Source organism: Pleurodeles waltl, chromosome 12 (assembly GCF_031143425.1).
Source record: "Pleurodeles waltl isolate 20211129_DDA chromosome 12, aPleWal1.hap1.20221129, whole genome shotgun sequence".
Taxonomy (NCBI): domain Eukaryota; kingdom Metazoa; phylum Chordata; class Amphibia; order Caudata; family Salamandridae; genus Pleurodeles; species Pleurodeles waltl.
This window is the reverse complement of record NC_090451.1, coordinates 39,851,605-39,870,218: the sequence shown is the minus strand read 5'-3', so window position 1 is coordinate 39,870,218 and position 18,614 is coordinate 39,851,605. Positions and strand designations below refer to the sequence as shown.

At 43.8% G+C, this 18,614-nt stretch overlaps 1 protein-coding gene across 1 annotated transcript in view; it reads right to left on the bottom strand.

Moving 5' to 3' along the window:
* Positions 1–2,521: 2,521 nt before the first annotated feature.
* Positions 2,522–18,614, bottom strand: part of TMEM161A (transmembrane protein 161A) — a 41,030-nt gene continuing 24,937 nt past the window's right edge. The window contains exons 4-12 of the mRNA XM_069216488.1: positions 16,616–16,713; positions 15,927–16,083; positions 12,563–12,714; positions 10,926–10,986; positions 10,649–10,792; positions 9,330–9,443; positions 6,375–6,549; positions 4,960–5,056; positions 2,522–2,943 (exon numbers count right to left, since the gene is read on the bottom strand). Coding sequence (XP_069072589.1) covers positions 2,666–2,943; positions 4,960–5,056; positions 6,375–6,549; positions 9,330–9,443; positions 10,649–10,792; positions 10,926–10,986; positions 12,563–12,714; positions 15,927–16,083; positions 16,616–16,713 — 1,276 coding nt within the window. The 3' untranslated portion in view covers positions 2,522–2,665. The remainder of the gene's footprint in view (positions 2,944–4,959; positions 5,057–6,374; positions 6,550–9,329; positions 9,444–10,648; positions 10,793–10,925; positions 10,987–12,562; positions 12,715–15,926; positions 16,084–16,615; positions 16,714–18,614) is intronic.

The following is an 18,614-nucleotide window of genomic DNA, read 5'->3' as shown; positions in this document are numbered from 1 at the left end:
TATCAAGACCCATCTCCCTATGCGGCTGCTGCACGGTCAGTCTGCTCTCCTGTGGGTTGGGGTAGCCAGTGGGATAGGGGTTTACCTAGAGCACCATCTACGCCAAGTCCTTGCTGTGAATGGGAATAGATCGGAAGACCGTGGCGTTGCAAGAGTGGAACAGGTAACTGGCTGTTCAGCCTAAAATGAGTGGAGGGAGCCTCATTGTGCAAAGGAGGCACACAACTGATCTCAGTTGCTCAACCTCATGGTGCAGATGTTTCTACAAGTTGTATTCACACCAGCATGATGCGTGCTTGACTGCACAACATTCACACCAGGAAACTAAAAAAAAAAAAAAAAAAACACACAAATGCTGGTGTGTTGCAACGTTGACTCAGATATACGTTGCCAGATCCAAACCACAAAGTAGTTGATCGATTGATTACAGCCCCCGGATATCGATCCAGGGGCGCGGCTGGTACTTAGGGTACAGATGAAAACTTCTGTAGAGAGCAGTGACTGGAGTGCACAAGGTGACTCAATGCTCTTCAGCGAATGAGGGGTGGAGAGAAGCCACAAAGAGAGTTTAAAGCTGCATATAATCATTCCCCCTGTTACCTGGAGTTATTGATTCAGAGGTGGAGGACAGCCGAAGTCTGAGGATGGAGAGATGGTCAGCAGTGCACGCGAATCACAAATGTCCACAATATGAGCTTATCCTGCAGTTTGGGTGCCTTTCTTTCGGCTGTGACAGACCTTTATCTTGGCTTAGTTAATAAGCACTGGCAAAGGCAAATCACTTTTTTTTTTCTTTCAGTCTAAAGCCAGACCTAATGGCTTTGGCAGAGGTTTCAGTTGCATGGAATTTTGAGCTCAACAGCAGCTCAACAGCAGCTCAACAGCAGCTCATAGCAGAAGCAGGCGAGCTCGTGATAGGCAGCGAATCCTTTCAGCGGCTGCACAGCAGAATGCGTGAGAGATGTCAAAGGGCCGTTCCTCTAATTAAGGCAAGCTTTAGAAATTAATAATTGAATATGGCAAAGTGATGATTGAGTGTACTGTTACGATGCAAAATAGTCTGTCATGCATCCAAATGGGAGCATTTTCTAAGAGGCGGTAGTATACATACTAAGGCAATGGCATCACCGTGAGACTAAAACAGTTCAATAGGCTGATTCAAGATGTGACTGACAAGGTCTCAAGCCAATGATTAGAAGAAGGATGTTCTAAAGCCTGCTCTTATTGTATACAATGGACAGGCCTAAAAAATGTAGAGTCAAAAAGAGGGAGGGGGTCATTTTTCTATTGAAATACACTTGGTAGAACCTATTAAAGGGGAGCAAAGAAGAAAAGCATTAATACTCCAGATTAAATTTTTTTTTTTACTCCTGAGTTGGAAGGCAGGCAGAGATTCAAAAGCCTGTGAACATGGAAGCTCGCCACACAGTGGGGGAGAGGATAAAACTGGGTCCCACTACCCACGCCACGACTTTCAACACCTTTCATTTATCTATATCTCTGGTTCAGTGAAAGATCACCTAGACACAAGCAAATTCTTTGTGTGCACCAATATAGCCTTCAACTGAACCAGTCAAGGAATGGAGGGTTCTGGGAAGAGGTCACGGTTTCGGTTGACTGCCGGCTGCAGAGACTGGAAGAGGTCACACAGACGAACCATGACCTCTCGTGCCAAGGGTGGAGTACGTGTCCATTTGGCTTTCAACAACCAACTCTCCCCAGACCATTGCGTCCAAGGGCTAGGAGACCCTTCGGGAACAGAGGTGGGTCAGCGTTAGGGGTGCAGCTGCAAGATTTGTTGTACAGTTTCTTCGGAACTACTTATCACTATATTTCATTCATTCTATAAATGAGTGTTGGATCGTCTTGCAGGTGAAAGGGGTCCTGGAGCTAAAGCTGATGCTAAACATCTTTGGTAACAAAATAATCTGATATGGTCTATTTCTTAACTGAATGAATTCACGCTGGTTACTTCTCGGTCACGTCCACCTGGGTAAGGCCCAAGGATCTCTGGGACTGAACCGCAACGGCATATTAGAAACCCAGAGCCTGGTGTGGGGCCTCCAACTTTGCACAGCGGCTAGACCTCTGTAGTAGTGCTACATTTATGGAGACGTCACCATTTAGGAATCATCATTTTGGTTTTCTGAGGTGCTCAAGTGGATTTTGCAGTCTAGACCCTGAAAATTACCCAACACAGTACTTGGGTTCCACGTGCATGGCTACTAAGGCAGACTAGTCTGGAGCAGTGCTTGGGCCGGGTGAACACCAGAAAACCTAAAGATGCCATGTTGGGTGGGTACAGCCCAGCAGAGAGGTTGGGTAGACAACATGTGGTTCTCAGGACACTCTGGAGGAGAACTGACCTGCGGCAGGAACTTGAGATTGTGCAGCTGGTATAGTGGTTGTACGGGGGTGCGGAAAATATAAAACTAAAATCACTCTTCCATGTTTACTCAGAGACAAATTTATCAATGCAATTTGTCCCTACTGGACTCAACCCTCTTTTTAAACTCCTAAAAACTGGCAAAAGAGGGGTGCTCCTGGTGTTCAAGATCCACGGTGGCATGTCACAGTCAGGGGCGCTGGCGGTACTCATCAGGCGGCAGGCTGACTGCACGGATACCGCCAAAGCTGTTTCTGTCTCCTAACTTTTCTTCTGAAGTTAAGTCGCCACCAGGTACTGGTGGAAGTAGAGGCCAAACAAACTCGTGACAATCTGGCAAGCGGCCACCCACCACGTGAGGAAAGCAAAGAGACCCCGGTAAAAGAGCGGCGTGAAAACAGCGCGTATGGCACCAAGGAGGCTTGTGATGTGTGCCACCGTGGCTTCAATGTTCTCTTCCTCTTCTTCGTCCGATGAAGTAATGGGTGAAACCGGGAGGGCATCCAAAGCTGGCGAGACACCAGGGGGTTCAGGGAACAATCCCCAGGAATAGTCACCTGCCAGGTATACAAAAATAAGAAACATTAAAACTTTACATGCAATAGAGATAGCAAAATGGAGGGTTTTACCAGTAAATGTAAGGAAACTTTTCGCATGGAAATTCAGCACAACTTTATCAGAGCACTTAACTGTTAACAACACACTCCAACAAACCATTATTGGTACACCTCAGTGTATCATTAGCAGGACACCATTATCTAAACAAAAAAGTAAATTTAGGATAGCTGTGCACCCATCACCACACATAAAGCTTGATCCTAATAAAAAGTTATCCAGGAAAAGGTAATAGCGAAACTCTGGTACATAACAAGGATTGGTTTTCAAAACAACTCAGGCAAGAAGGAGTTTTTCTCAACAGCATCAAGTTTTGATGATTTGAAATGCACCTAAAAAATGTATTATTCTGTGTTATTTCAACTTTACAATACGAGGGAGCTAATTACCTAGTTAATTTGGTCTAACTTTTTTTAATGCAATTAGAAAGGTACACTTCACCAACCATGTACGACTAGAGACGGCTGCAGGATATTACAGTAAAATGTATGCGTGCCAACATTTTCAAGATGTGGGTTTCCATATATTGTTTTAGAACTTTTTTTGGGGGGATTAAATGAGAAATTAACCTAATTGCAAACTTGTATTTTTCTTTGTTGCTGTTTTGTTAACAGCGCTTATGTTAACTGGGAGGAGGTGGAAAGGTTCTACAGTAAGGCAAATGATGAAAGGAACATTTTTTGCATTCACGCCTCGTACTGGGAGGAGGTACCGCGCAAATCGGACATACTTACAGATATTGTACCTAGGGAGGACTTTCAGCCTCCTTTGAAAGGTAGAGCTTTTTTTTCTTATTTTCCTTTAAAAAGTGGTCCTTGCTGTAACTTGGGTTCATAAATCTCCCTTTTTGTTCATGAATGTCCGTTTTAGTCCATTTTATGCAGTATTCAATATTCCAAAAATAAATACAGGTTTAAGCCTCCAAGTGACCAATTTTTTACCTTTGTAATATAACCACTTGTTTATTATGGACATTTGCATGACAATTTGAGATCCTTGGTCTCATCCCGGTTTTTTTCCTAACTCCAATTATGGTTACGAAAACCATTTTAGCTAATGGGGGAAGGGGAAGCCACTTTACTTCCATTTATTATATTTGTATGTTCACCAGACATTTAACATGGTGGCATTAAGTTAGTGGAAGGAATCACAGGGAACTTATTAACTTATCAGAAATCTCGCAGACATATACTTAGGCTGTTATTCTGCTTGTACGCCGGTTCTACGCTTCATCTCTTCTTGGATACCAAACGGAATACACCAGGAGAGCTCACAAGTAAGGTCCCTCCCCCCGATAGCTTTGATTTATTAAAATCCCTAAAGAGCTTCTAACATCAACTCAACGAAACGGTCCTAAACCAAGAGGAGGCTTTCTGTCGGTATAGTGCCGCGAAGGACTGCTGTTGGGCATTTCCTCCTTGAAGTGCAAACAACAGCTTTCTTACAAGCTCTTGGAGGGTTCGCAGGGCAAAGGAGGTTTGTAAGAACTATGGTATCGACTACATGGATATTTCCATTTCCACTCAGTTATTTACCCAGCTCTTCGAGCCTGGCAAGACCGTGGCATCAAAAAGTTGGCCTAGTTAGTGAAATGTAATTGTAGTCCATGGAAGCCTGCAAGAATGTTATACAACCTTCCTCTAGTTTTCTTTTAAGGGTCTAGCTGTGATATCACTATATAAGTGTAATAAGAAAATGATGGTTACTCTACTTTAATAAATGATTACGGTGGCACTGTAATTTCACTATGCTAACTGCCTGAACCAACAGAAAGGCAGGTCACGGGACACAACTGCATCTTCCACGTAAGCAGGTAAACTGAAGCCCTCCCATGTTCTAGGATGCTGCTGGGATTATTGAAAGAGGGACACAGGGTCGATGAAACACACGAGGTAATGATGGGACTCCTGGTCTCAGCAGAAGAACTCCAGGGGCTCTGAAATGAAAATGTTTCTCACCCAAAGTCTTGAGGACAAAAGTGGCATGCAGCATGAGGATGATGGGCGCCAGGTACTGCACGGCAATCACCGTCAGGTAGCAAAAGATGCGAGAGACCTACAAGGGAGGATGGACACCGGTTGAGAAAAAAATAAGAAATAGGAAACTCAGTATTTGTCAAACAATACTTGTGAAGTTTAACAACTGCACAGCTAGAGCATTAAACAGAGTAGAGATCTCTACATAACAGCAAGTGCTAATGGAACGCAGGAAGATGTCTATGCAGGTGCCTAGTGGCGGATAGCGCTCAACCCTTAATGGCATCAGAGACGCTGACCGTAGCGGGCCATGTGAGCATCTCTGAAAATACTGCAAGAAACTGGTGGCAAAACATAGAGCCCTGGGCCCTCACAGGCCCATCAGCACGCTGTCCAATGCCGCACTCCTGGTTTGGAAAGTTAGAAGGGGCAGGTTAGCAATGGCCTTAAAGAAGTATTTGCTTTTGCAAGTTTATCTGCGGGATTTGGAATGCAGGGTATGAGGAAAACGTGTTGTTTGCATAGAGAATGAACTCTGCCTGGCTGGGGATCTCACTGTGGTCCGACTGAATACAAACATTCCAGGGTTGAAGGCGGAAGTAGATTCAGGAAGTGTTGGGAATAAGGAGAAATTATAAACCTGTTTATAAGCCTGTTGTAGCCAAATGCACACTCAACCAACAATTCAACCGGCCACCATCAGGACCTTGCAGAAGGACAAAACCCTCCCAAAACTTTGAAATAAAGCACGGAAAACTGAGTGTGACTGAACATTTGAACCACAAACCTGTTACAGAAAAAACACATTTTTAACAAGATCATTAAAAGCTGGGAGGCCTGGGCATAGAAGACAGAGGAATAGAGAGCTAAAGAAGAGAGCTATGGGTGCTAGCCATTCTGCAACCACGGTGGCTGCATCCCCCTTTAATGGCCTAGGAAGACCATCTTCAATACATTGCTGCCCATAAATCGCAACCAGGGTAAAGTCTGTAATAGAGAAGCAGTGGAAAGTCACTACCCGCTGTCGTAATCAAAGGAGCTGCAGCACGGAAGGCTCGGAGATACTTGTTACAGCCAAGATATGGAGCTAAACTTCCCTGGTGTTTCACACTCTTCTACAAGTGTAGAATGCATAACATTAACCAATGGTCTTGAAGTCCATCTTTAGGTAGGACAGGCTTCTCTGGAGGGGACTGACTGTAACTCGGCCATTACGGTTGGCCACTTTGCAGGTATCTATACATCTCTCCGGTGGTGCCGTTCTGGATCACGTCTCAGCAGCAAATTCTCATCCAAACTATCAGTCACTTATTTAAGCATCAGCGTTTGCGCTCCAGGTATGTGTTTATGGTGGTACCCGCTGACCCCCTCTCGTGTTGTAGCCTCCATCACGTTACCTTGCGTTGTATCTCAATGGTGGTAATGCGCCCGGCCTCCCTTTTCATCTGTTCCACCCAGCGATCGGCCAGGCACAGGTACGCCTGCATGTGGTAGCGCGTCATGGCCAGGCGGAGAAGGCAGAGCACTACAATGATCCACAGGCGCATGGAGTTATAGCTGGCGTCGGACATGCTGGTAACAGAGAAGGATACACATTTACAGACGCGAATAAGGAACAATGTCATTAAACAAGTCAACGGAAGATCCGTGTAGTAGCCCAAGGTCTTCGAGGAGGAGGTATCCGAGTTAGGTGTAACAGGGACACATTCACGCCACATTCAACAGATATCCATAAGGCAAATTTACATCCATAAATCGACAGAATTCCTTTATGCAGTCATCGGTTCCCATGAAAATCTGCCCCAGGTCCAGCACCGCGAGGAACTACGCCGTTTTCACTCGCTCGGACCATTACCTGTTCAGTAATTTCATCTGAACGTGTAATCCCCTCAGTAACAGAAAGAGAAGTTAGATGTAATCACTGGAAGGGAATGAATGGCATATAATAAATCGTACTTTAGTCTAGCACACAATCTCTTCACCCTGCTTGAAGATTCTGGTGATACATTCTCCCCTCCCACAACCCCTAGGTCAGTGGTTCACAACCTGTGGTCCAGGGACCCATGGGGGTCCGCAAAGCCTCCTAAGGCGCTTCGCGACTGCCTAGAAAACTAAATAATCTTAACAGATTAGGTCCACAGCTTTCAATAATGACTCAGCAGGGAGGTGGGAAGTCCCTGGATTTCAATAGTGATTCAGTGGGGGATCCCGGGGTTCCAATAATGCAATAATGATAAAGTGGGGGACCACAGAAGTCAAAAGGATGGGAATCACTGCCCTGGGTAGCACACACGTTGAAAACTTAATTTCTCACTCTTTCATCTAGGCTTATCAGTTATTTATAATGTTTATGTGAACACGCTCAATGTATCTAGCAGGCAGCCAGCATTTTTATCAATCGTGCTCAAGCAGTCCACTCTTTCAAAAATGTTTTTCAGTTGTGTGGCATCTGTAACACATGGGAATTTGGTCCACTGAGTTTGGTCCAAACTGAATTTGGTCCAATGTGGTTGGATGTGAAAATCCAACCACAGGACTAGGAGTCTCTTTCAGAGGGATCGGATTTAGGTTAAGTCATAAATTCTAAATTTACTGAGTAAATTTCATCCACTCCCTACATGTGTAAAAAGCACACACAGACTGGGAGGCCCATCACACAGAGTCTGTGATTACCTTCTACAAATGAACAAGAGGAAAGGAATTAGTGGTATTTTAATCATTATAAAGATTGAGAAGAAATGCTTTCACAGCGTAAACTGATTCCCCATCAATAACACCAGCAGTGCTGCCTTTAATGCTACAAGTAGTAGTAACTACCTAACACACAAGAATACCTGCAATAAATCAAAACATTTATTGGTGCTTCTTTCCCCAAACATACTCACAGTACTATAATGGAGTACAAACACTGCAACTCCTGATAGTAATTCTAACTGTATTACTTCTTGCAGTAGTACATAACACATAGCAACTACTATAAGCATTTTCACTACTGCTAGTGGTATCAGTACGCCTGCCCTGCTTGTACAAGAAGGCTCAAAATACTGCTACTACTGGAAATTCCACTAGGACTAATTTCCTTGTCACTGCTACTACTGTTGGTCTGACTACGGGTACCACAAAGCAGTGTCAAAACAGTAACTATGTTTCCAATGGTGTTACATCCACTAGTATCCGCTACTACTTCCGCACTACAAGTTCCACGGCTGGTGATAGGTGTATCCCAGGCGCAGCGTGGCATAGCTGCACTTCAGCGGTGAGGCTCAAGAAGGCTGAAAACAGTTTGGGGTTGCTTTGTTCCTATTTAGGGGAGGGGGCTGTCCTGCATTTGGGAGTGGAAGTTCCTATTGGATGAGAAGGTAGGCTAATTTGCATATGTCTGGTCTCTGTCTGGAGTGGTATGCTGTGCGAAGAAACAATACACTCCGCGGCAGACCTAAGTAACCACCGGTAGCCGAGATGACTTCAAGCAAGCCACCATTCACCTTTTTTTGTAAACCGCGAGTAGCAAACACCGATATTACTACTGGTGGCACTTCTCATGCTCCTGCTTCTACTTTTAGCACTAGTATTTTTAGTACTATCACTACATCTACAACTAGAAGTCAACAATAGAAAGAACAGTTCATCAATCATTGCTGTATTGCTCTCTGTAAACTTTGTTTTAATTCCATGACTCCATGTAAAGTGTAGCTAATGAGTTTGAAATCTAGGAGTTGACCCAGTATTGAGTGATTACATCAGGTGAGGAACCACAAGTTTCTCTGAACTCCAATTATAAGTTTAAAATGTTTTTGCTTTGCGAGCTTTCCAGTTTTTTCCCCATTTGCTGAAAGTGAGATTTTTGCAGTTGTACTGAGACCTCCATGGGGCGCTCAGATGTCTAGCCTTCAGAAAATGGCCACCAGCGCCCCTTAAATACAAGCAACATTACAAAGCTCCTTAAGTAAGCAGGTATTTCCCTCATAAAGCATTTTGACTTTTTATCAGTTCAAAGAACAGAAAGCGTATAAATTCACCAACATTCCAGGACTATTGAAAGTGGCCTCCCAGACTCCCTCCCACCCAGTCCCTTATGTCCACAGGGTTGGCCATTTTAACAACTCTGCCTCACTCAATAACCTCCTATTTGCTGTGGAGGCGCTATGGCCATGTGGACAAACTAGGTAAAGTAAGTTGTTCTCAAGAGCCTAGTTTACTTCAACTTAGCCCACTGTCTTCCAGCCCTCGAGGCAAGGCATTTCCACAGACAGCAAAGAGCAAGCTAGGTGTAGGCTACTTACAACTAATGTCTGTGTCAATAGGGAGATATTCTGGGCTTTGATCAAACTAGCAAATTCTCAAGTACTTACAGTTCGACTGACTCTTTCCCCATCGGAGCACGGAGAAGAAAATCTCTGGTAATTGGCTTTATCCACATCACCACCACAATGATGGGAGGTAGAAAGCTGGCATGAAGCAGGAGTCTGAAATAAAAAAAAAAGAAATTATATATGGATTAGCAGAACTAAAATGCAACTTTATTGGAGTTTTGATCAGAAGAACATGTAGGGCGGTGGGTGTTCCTGGTCAGTGCCTGAAAAGGCAAGCAGAATCAAGAAAAGTAAAGGCCCGCAGGGACCATACCAGGGATTGTAGTTTAAGTACGTACATAGGACAGGAAGAACTTTGTGATGTTCGCATCTTCATGTGATGGTTGTATTTTGTTCAATCATTACAATGGAGCAAAGTCTTAAATTTCCCTTTAAATCGAGATACTTACTACTTACTCGATCCAGACCTTAATGGTTGGGATTATCTCCAACCACCAATTATTGAGTACCTCTGAATATACTTTCCATTAGGAAGATGGGATGAACCAAACCCTAGTAAGTGGTGAAGTTCCTTGGGGTAAATTCAGAATTTGAATATTAAGTGACCCAAGTTAGTCTGAGGTTAGGAGAGTGATGGGTAGCGCCACATCCTCCCGCTCTGACACATCATAGTAAAGTAATAATAAAACAGGCTACAAAGTGTTTTTTTTCTTCCAGGCAGCACAACATTGTGCTGGGTTCTTTCTCCCTCTTCTTCACAACCACTGCCCTCTGACATCCTCTCCACCTTTAATCACAGGGTCTTGAAGGTACATATTTATGAAACTGAGATGTCCTGCAACCTGAGATCTCCCACCAGCAGCACTTAGGCCCGCTAGACTGAAATACAACTAAAGCATTAGGTCAGCGGTGGTCCCTGAAAGTTGATGGTGTGAAATGAGGGCTCTCTAAAAGGAAGGGAGGAGTGTGGTTTCTAAGACGGAGTCCAGATCTTCTCTACGCTTTAGGTCACATGAATCCTCAGGCCACCAGGGAGATGAAAAACCCATGCTAGAGAGAGAGTGGTGAAATGGGGGGGTGCTGCAAACATTGAGGTAATACTGCTAGGGAGACAAACACTTATCCCAGTGGGGAAGTTTCGCTAGCGGAGGAGGCAGCATCAATATTTTGCATGGAATGGCACGGTCTTCTCCACTGTTTTGTGGCACACAAGGCGCCATGGATCAGGCAAAAAGGAGCCCATCTAAGAAGACATCCTTCCATAGATGAAAGCTAGAATACAAGCTATTTGATGACAACTATCAAATCACCACTTTGGGACTATAAGACACATTTCTTATATAGAAGCGGCTACTCACTGAAGCATCGGGCGGTCGGCTGCCAATTTCAGAGCATCCAGGTGAGTCTGAGCCAGACGCAGGCCCGGGAAAGTCAGACATGCACCGAGGAAGGAGCAGATCGCCACCAGCGTCAGCTTGAAGGTTAGGTTGGTGAAAGGGATTCTGTGTAGAGAAAAATATACCCCCAGTCAATAGAAAGAGATTTATGACTCAAGCAAGACATTTAACCAGACCAAAGCAGAAGTGCTGTGTGACATCTAATTCTAGCTATTCTGTAGATTATATGGATACTTACGACCACTCCCAGCCCTGGCGCTTCAGAAACACTTCTAGGTTCTCGGAGACAGCTGCAAAACCTACAGAGAAGACGGTGCAGGTGAAGGGCGGTTCTGGAGAGCTGTGTGTGGTATCAGAGACAGACTCTGTGCATTCTCAGGGAACAGCTGCAATCGGGTGTATTCTATCGACACACATGACAACAGAGACATCCCAAGCCACACAATGTTTTGTTGTGTGAATGTGCCAGTCCTTGTATTTTACAATTTAGATGCAATTATGTGAGGTCAGTCGGTTGATTTCTAGCATATAACTTTCGGGTGCAATTTAGACCCGGGAGTTGATGGAGGACCCTTAACATTTCTGGAGCAGGTTAAAAATTTGGATGAACGTGACAATGAAGTCTTTTGATGGAGGAAAACTTCTCTTATCGATTTCCCACTGATTACCAAACATACAGCATCCTACCTTGGGCTCCTAAAGCTCTTGCCCTGGAGCTGTCCAACTGCAAGTTAAATGTGGCTGTGAAAATTAAATGTGCCAGAGCTCCATTTAAAAGATACTAGTAATTTACTACTAGCTGTAACTGAGAAATACAACTGGGAGTAAGATACACAGGTATGGACAGGATACTGTGGCAATACCAGGAGCATATTTTTTGTCACTGGATTTCTGTCATGTCTCTTTAATTTCCACTTTTGTTTTTGGACAGTGACATTTAATTAGTGTCAAAAAATAAATACATCTGTGTAAGTTGCCTAAAGGCAAAACATGTGCTCCCTTTGTGGGATTTACCACAGACGAGGCCTTACCACAAAGTAAATCAATCACTACTAAAGGCATATTTTCTTCTGAAACACACACACAGGCAGCTGTACAGAAATGCTTTTACACACACATGACGAGTATGTATTTTTTTTGGGTTGGACCACTGTATAGAGAAATAAAAATCTCACTGTAATTAACTCAGAAAAACAAAAAAAAAACAGTAGTTTAAAAAAAAAGGGACAAGTACCACATGAAGGGTAATAAAAAAAAATAAAAAAAACAGATACCAAATAGTGCATGCATAAAAAAATAAGCAAATGCAGGAACTTGGATGTAGGAGTACGGTGCATGGTAAAAAGAAATACACAAAGTGTATAGAAAATCAGAAAGGGTGAAAGGAAAACTAGAGTTACGGAAAAAGGTTACCTCAACAGATGACCCTCCTCCTACACTGCGACCCGTCATCTCCGCTCCACCGACCTCCCAACCGTCCCACGCATCCGCAGAACTACAACCGGCGGTAGATCATTCTCGCACCTCGCCACCAAAATGTGTAACACTCTTCCCACCCACCTGCGCCAGACCAAAGAACTCCTTACTTTCAGGAAACTTCTCCAGACCTGGCTGTTTGTGCCGTAGCAGCACCCCCCCCCCCCCCCCCAATTTCAGCACCTTGAGACCCTCACGGGCGAGTAGTGCGCTTAACAAGATCCTGATTGGTTTGAAGGTTAAAGGAACAAGGAGGGAAGGAGTCTCCTTCCACAAAAGAATTAAATAAAAATGCAAGATAAACCTCAAAATTCATTAAAAAATAATTTTAAAAACACACACACACAAACTAACAAACTCATCCCCTAGAACATCAACCGATACCCCAGTATGACTCACCTGAGTCCAACCCAAACTCCAGATAATCTTCTCGAATGATGAGCACGATCATGGAGAGCAGAAGGAAGAACAGTGCGAATGTGAGGCACACGGAGCGCTCCCCGCCCTCCTCGGACCGGAAGTACTGCTGCATCATCGTGAACAGCACCTTACTGGAAGAGGCGCGTCAAGGAAGCACCCACCCGTTGGAAGAGAGACAGCAATGTACCTTCTTAAGCACAGAAATGTTACCCCTTACACTATTGATCATAGGATGCACATGAATCCATTACCAAAGAATTTAACTATACTACACAGTAACCCAAAGAGGAGGAGAGTACTTTCTAACATAGTTCATTCATATTTTTGCAACATTCACATATTGTTCTAATTTTTGAGAGCCCACGTGAGGAACTAGAAGAAAAATGAAACACAATACAGAGGCCCAAGCAGTGATGCCACGCGTTCCCACAGCACCCCAACAATGTGTGAAATACTTAAAAAATATATATATATATATATATATGGCCACTTGGTATCCTTCAGGACATTTAGGTAAGATCTGAACTAACAAAAGTTGACTTTCTATATGTTTATTATGACATCACAATAGAGCCTCATTATTATAGTGGAATTACTGAAGCATCACAACAAAGACAAGACAAACAGATTCATTATGGAACAGAACTAGGAATAAAGAGGACGCCCGTCAGGTGATGGTAACCCGTTATATGATGTGGCACAACCACATGAATTGTCGATTTCGGAGCTGATGGAACTAGCTTTGAGCCTTGTCATCGGCTCAATCTCCTGCGATTCTGGGCAAATCATTTGATCTCTCCGTGCCTACAATTCAGCGCCTTGAGACCCTCACGGGTGAATTTCCATGCTTTCCAAATGCTGGGTTTATTTATTTATAATTCAAATATACAAATAATAACCATACAAACAGGGACTCAGGCAGCACAATTAAACAAAGACATTTTGTCTTGATTCAGAGCTCAAAGACTCAATGTTTCAATTCATTAAGAGAATAAATAAGGCAGAGCTTCATCAGGGCCGTGTAACTAACTTGTGCACGTAAAACAGTTCCCCATAATTTAAAAAAACAGGTGAATAGGGAGTCTATCAAGATTCCCAAGTGATAAAGCACCTTCTAGCTTCTCCCCTACTATGCATGTTGACTCTTAGTTAACGCTCTTCCAATTATTCTCATCACCCATTTCAACATCATGTTTGCTGCTTGCTCTGCAGATTCTGACTAAACTTCAATAACAAAAACAATGTTCATAAGTAATTGTGAAGAAGAAAAGAGGTGCATGGCTTTCGCCACCATTTAAAACCGAGGGCCTTCCACCAATGCTTTAATCCCTCCGATGGTCTTATGTCAAAGGCATCCTAGCAAGGACTTCGCTAGGCTCAGATTCATTGGTCTACTTGAAAGGTTTTTGATTGAACATTAGAACTGGTTATAGAAATGAACCTGGTCGAGAAGTTACAACAAGAACCAAAGAGGAAATGCCTAGTCAGTAGCTCATATATTTTGTTTGTGGTGACAAAATGGATTTGCATCCAGTTAATTCCAGACTATAATGGCACAGCTACAAAAAAGCCTCACCAAACCTGCAAACCACCACATTTTTTATAGCGGCAAATTAGCTGCCTCTCCAATCTGGAATAGTTCATTTGGCGGCCCGCTGCCACAGGGCAGGGGGTGTACAGTGGCACAACCCACTCTCAATTAAGGGGCCCATTACCACTGATTTCTCCTTCTCAAGACTACCATGTGTGGGACGTGGCAGCTCAAAGCATGAACAGAGAAGAATTGTCCCAACCAAGCAGGGAGAAAACCCCTCCGCAACAGGAGCTTTTCTTCTTATTTTTCAGACCCATACCCAGCTATTACTGACAAACAAGAATGACAAGCTGGCTGCAACCACATGATGATTGCCCAGGCATGCAGCTTTCCCAAAAGTGCATCCGAATGCACCTTCAGCAAAACAAATTGCAGCTGAGACGCCAGGATCTCTGAACTGGGCTGACGGTTCTGCGCTGGGGTGAGCAGCAGTTCAGGATCACCACCAACCCAATGGGAAAATGTGCAGGGCTTGGCATTTATCTGGCTCCCCCCAGATACATTTCAGCAGGTTTGTCCTACCAAGATGTAATAGGGGGTGTGGTAAACTTCATACCACTTGTAAGTGTGATCCCTGGCGCATGCTTGAGCAGGGATCACTATTACCCAGCTCACTTGTAATCAAGGCCTGTGCTGTGTAAGCGGATGAAAATTAAACAAGCACTGACAATTCATGCCCCAGAAGCTGTTTTTGCTCAACGCTCGACACAAATCCAAACCATACATGCCAACACTCCAGATTTAGAATGGAGACACCCAATTTCTTAGGCAAACAAAATACTGATTTCAGCTTTCCCCCACTTAAACCTTACTCTACACCATGCAACTTTATGGAGAAAGGAAAGTTCCTCAATCATTTTCTCTAAATCTCTACATTAACGCTTCCTTAATTTTGCCAAGTGCGTAACACCATGGTCTTGAAAATGTTAAGGCTCCACGCTTAATAAGTAATAGGAACATACTAGTTTGTTTATAATAGAAGATCAATCCTGAGTTTCAGAATAAAGGTGAGATGGCCAGTGTTACTTTTTTACATTTTGAAGTTGTTGCTCAGTTACCTCAAGGCCTTCCGACACAGAGCGACTAATGGCTAAGCCATGTCCTCCCCAATGCTAGTCTTGCTCTCTCATCAAGCCTTGGCGGTCCTTGGTTGGGAACCACACAGTGTGGTGGTTCTCCACGTGGAACACTGCTCGAAAAATACAAAACAAATCACAGCGGGTGAACTACGACACACAAATCACCACAACATAGCCAAAAGCACCACACACCACAACACAGGGACGATACAAGCAATGACGGCAGACCCAGGAAGGACATGATTACAGAACTCCACAAGCCAACATGGATGGAATACAAATTCTACAAATCACCAGAGAAGACATAGTAACAACATAAATCACCACAAAAGATTTATGAACAACAGAATTAGCCACACACAATCAAAAAGAACTAGGAACACTACAAATGATCACCAGAAACCACCAGAGAAGACCATCTACCAATACAAACCACCACAATTGATTTAAGACTCACATAAATGATACATCACCGCAGATGGACTAAGAAAACCACAGATCACCCCAGGAAAGAAACAGAAGATGTCACTGTACTTATTGTGGGTATCTAAGCCCAGGACACGGACAAGGCTTCGGGGGCTGCAGTAGGCAGTTACTACAGTTTCCCGTCACAGTTATGTTCTGAGGAGACTCTTGAAAGCACAATCTCCAAAAAGAAGGCCAAGGATACACGGAGAAGACGACTGTGAGCAGGCACCATAAAACACCAATGTTGACCTCTTTCTGGGAATCCACCAGGCAGTAATAGCCCTCCGTGAACAGGTACACGATGGTCGAGTACACTGCAAAGTCCACGAACCACTGGTACTCCAGGAAGTAGCGAAGCACTGTAAATGGAGGAGACGGACAGCACAAGAGTAAGTGTGGTATCTTGTGCATGTAGTGAAGTGTGTGAGCGATACACACTCTGGGCCTGATTCTAACTTTGGAGGACGGTGTTAAACCGTCCCAAAAGTGGCGGATATACCACCTACCGTATTACAAGTCCATTATATCCTATGGAACTCGTAATACGGTAGGTGGTATATCCGCCACTTTTGGGACGGTTTAACACCGTCCTCCAAAGTTAGAATCAGGCCCTCTGTCTTCAAGCTCTTATTTTGGGCTTTTTATCTCTAGGTTTTGCCCTCTTCATTCAGTGTAGAGAATTGGAAGACCATCCCTGTCTGTCCGCTATAGAACCCTTGGACACACAACCCGCCTTTGAACGATAAACATATCCCATTACTGTAACTCTGGTGTTGACCCTCTCCTACAGAGAGCAATACTTGCATATCCATTGCAAAAGTGTGAGTGCTGCAAGGTAAGGTGTGAGACCCTCAATACAGTACAGTCCCAGCCAAGACCTGGTACAATTACCAAGCGCATCCATAGTGGTGATCGGCTTGGTCTCCAGGTGGAGGTCGATGTCCTTGGGTACGGACAGCGGCTTATCGTCCGAATCTCCATTCTGCCTCCTGTAGAAGAGAAAAAGACCTGGATGCTCAATGGATACCAAAGACATGCACGTTTGAGGAACACAAAACAAAAAGCAGAGCTAGGCAGCGTTACAACTAGCCCGTGGACTAAAGCAATTCTGAAGTCAGCACTATATAGATGTTTAGAATTATATAAAAATAAAATCATTACAGAGACATAACCATTTCTGTCCATATTGTGAGTCTGCGAATCATTCCTCCAAAGGCACAGGTAAAAACATACTTATTTGTATATTTTTCACACTTGTTGTATAAAGTGCAAGACTGGTTCTCTTTTAACCCTTCAGGTTCGGGTGGTCGACGATGTCTTCCTCCTTTCTGATTTGTAGCCTTCAGATCTGGAAAGAACCCTCTGGGCGCCGGCATCCGACAAGACCAAGGGCTATAAAAAAACAAGCAGTCCTTGCAATTCTGCATCTACATTAAGGCCCATATTTATACTTTTTAGCGCCGCATTTGGTCACTTTTGACTCAAAAGCGGCGCAAACGTACAAACTATAATTGTATTTTGTAAGTTTGCGCCGCTTTTGCATAAAAAAATGACGCAAATGCGGTGCTAAAAAAGTATAAATATGAGCCTAAGAGTGAAGTGTCCTCATCACTCGGGACGTCTCCTCTACTTTCCCACTCATTAGTTGCCCGCCTTGCACTGCTGGAGACCCTGGTGTTGACGCCCGGGCACCAGGACAAGGGGGGCGGATCAGCGAAGTCATGGGAGTAGAAGTGCTGGAGGGAGAAGTCCGAGTGAGCACAAGCGGAAGCTTTGCTGGTAAAGCTGTAGTTTATCGTAGAAGGGAGGCGGGTGGGGGTGAAGGGTGAGAGAGAGAGCACAGCCAGGGTCTGAGGTGAGCAGGAAGGGTTTAGGGCAAGAGTGCAGCGCTGATGAAGTTGGGGTTGAATTTGTGGTGCGTGACAGGGTTGACGCATATGGCTGGCCTCGGGCTACTGCAAGGGTGCCCCCTACTAATCCAGACAAACTTCAAACTGCCAACCGCAAGCTCTTAGGTCCTGATTAGCAAGGGATTACTCTCTCTACTTCATTCATAACTGTTTTAAACGGCAGCATTTTACCACAGCCCCGTGGTCCACATGGTATCTTTCATGCCTGTTTTATGTCACAGATTATGAGCTTGTATTATGATGGCCTTCTGTATAATTTAAGATTTCAATATCTATTGTGTCACACAAAGTCACATACTTGATAAAGATTTTCTCACAAAAGTCATGGGGTTAAGGGTACTAGATGCTCAGTGGGACGAGTCCCATTTAACTAAGGTTACCATTTTATATTTCTTGCAGCCCTGATGAAGTCTTTGAGAATATTTGTCTCATAGGACGAAACACGTGTTGGCTGTTGTTGGATTGTGAATATTGGTTTCCAATGGATTTTGCATCTCAAGATTAAATTGAACTTTTGCCTATTATCCCGGTCCGACTTATATTTGATAGTTTATCAAGTCTTGATACATATGGAGGACTGAACTTTATTCATGAGTGCCCTGACATCTGTATGTCGCCACATACTGTTGTAAGCATCATGTCTTCCAGCGTAGAGACCCCTTTTTTTAATTTCAGTTTGAAGACATGCGTTATTGAACATGTAATAAGGGATGAACTGGTGTTTCATCAAATGCACGTTTCTGACATGCTTTTATTCAGTTAATGTATCATGAATATGTCTGATAAGCAAGATGAATCAAAAGCACATTCAGTGACTATTTAGCTTAGAAATGATTCCAGGAAAGACATAAATCTTTTGACCGTTTCCCTCCATAATTCTATTATTTCAATCACTTGCTTTTAGGATTCTTTCTTTTAGTTTTAGGTTCTTAAAAGCATACGGGACAGGCTCCATTTCAGTTATAGTTTCCATTTTGGTT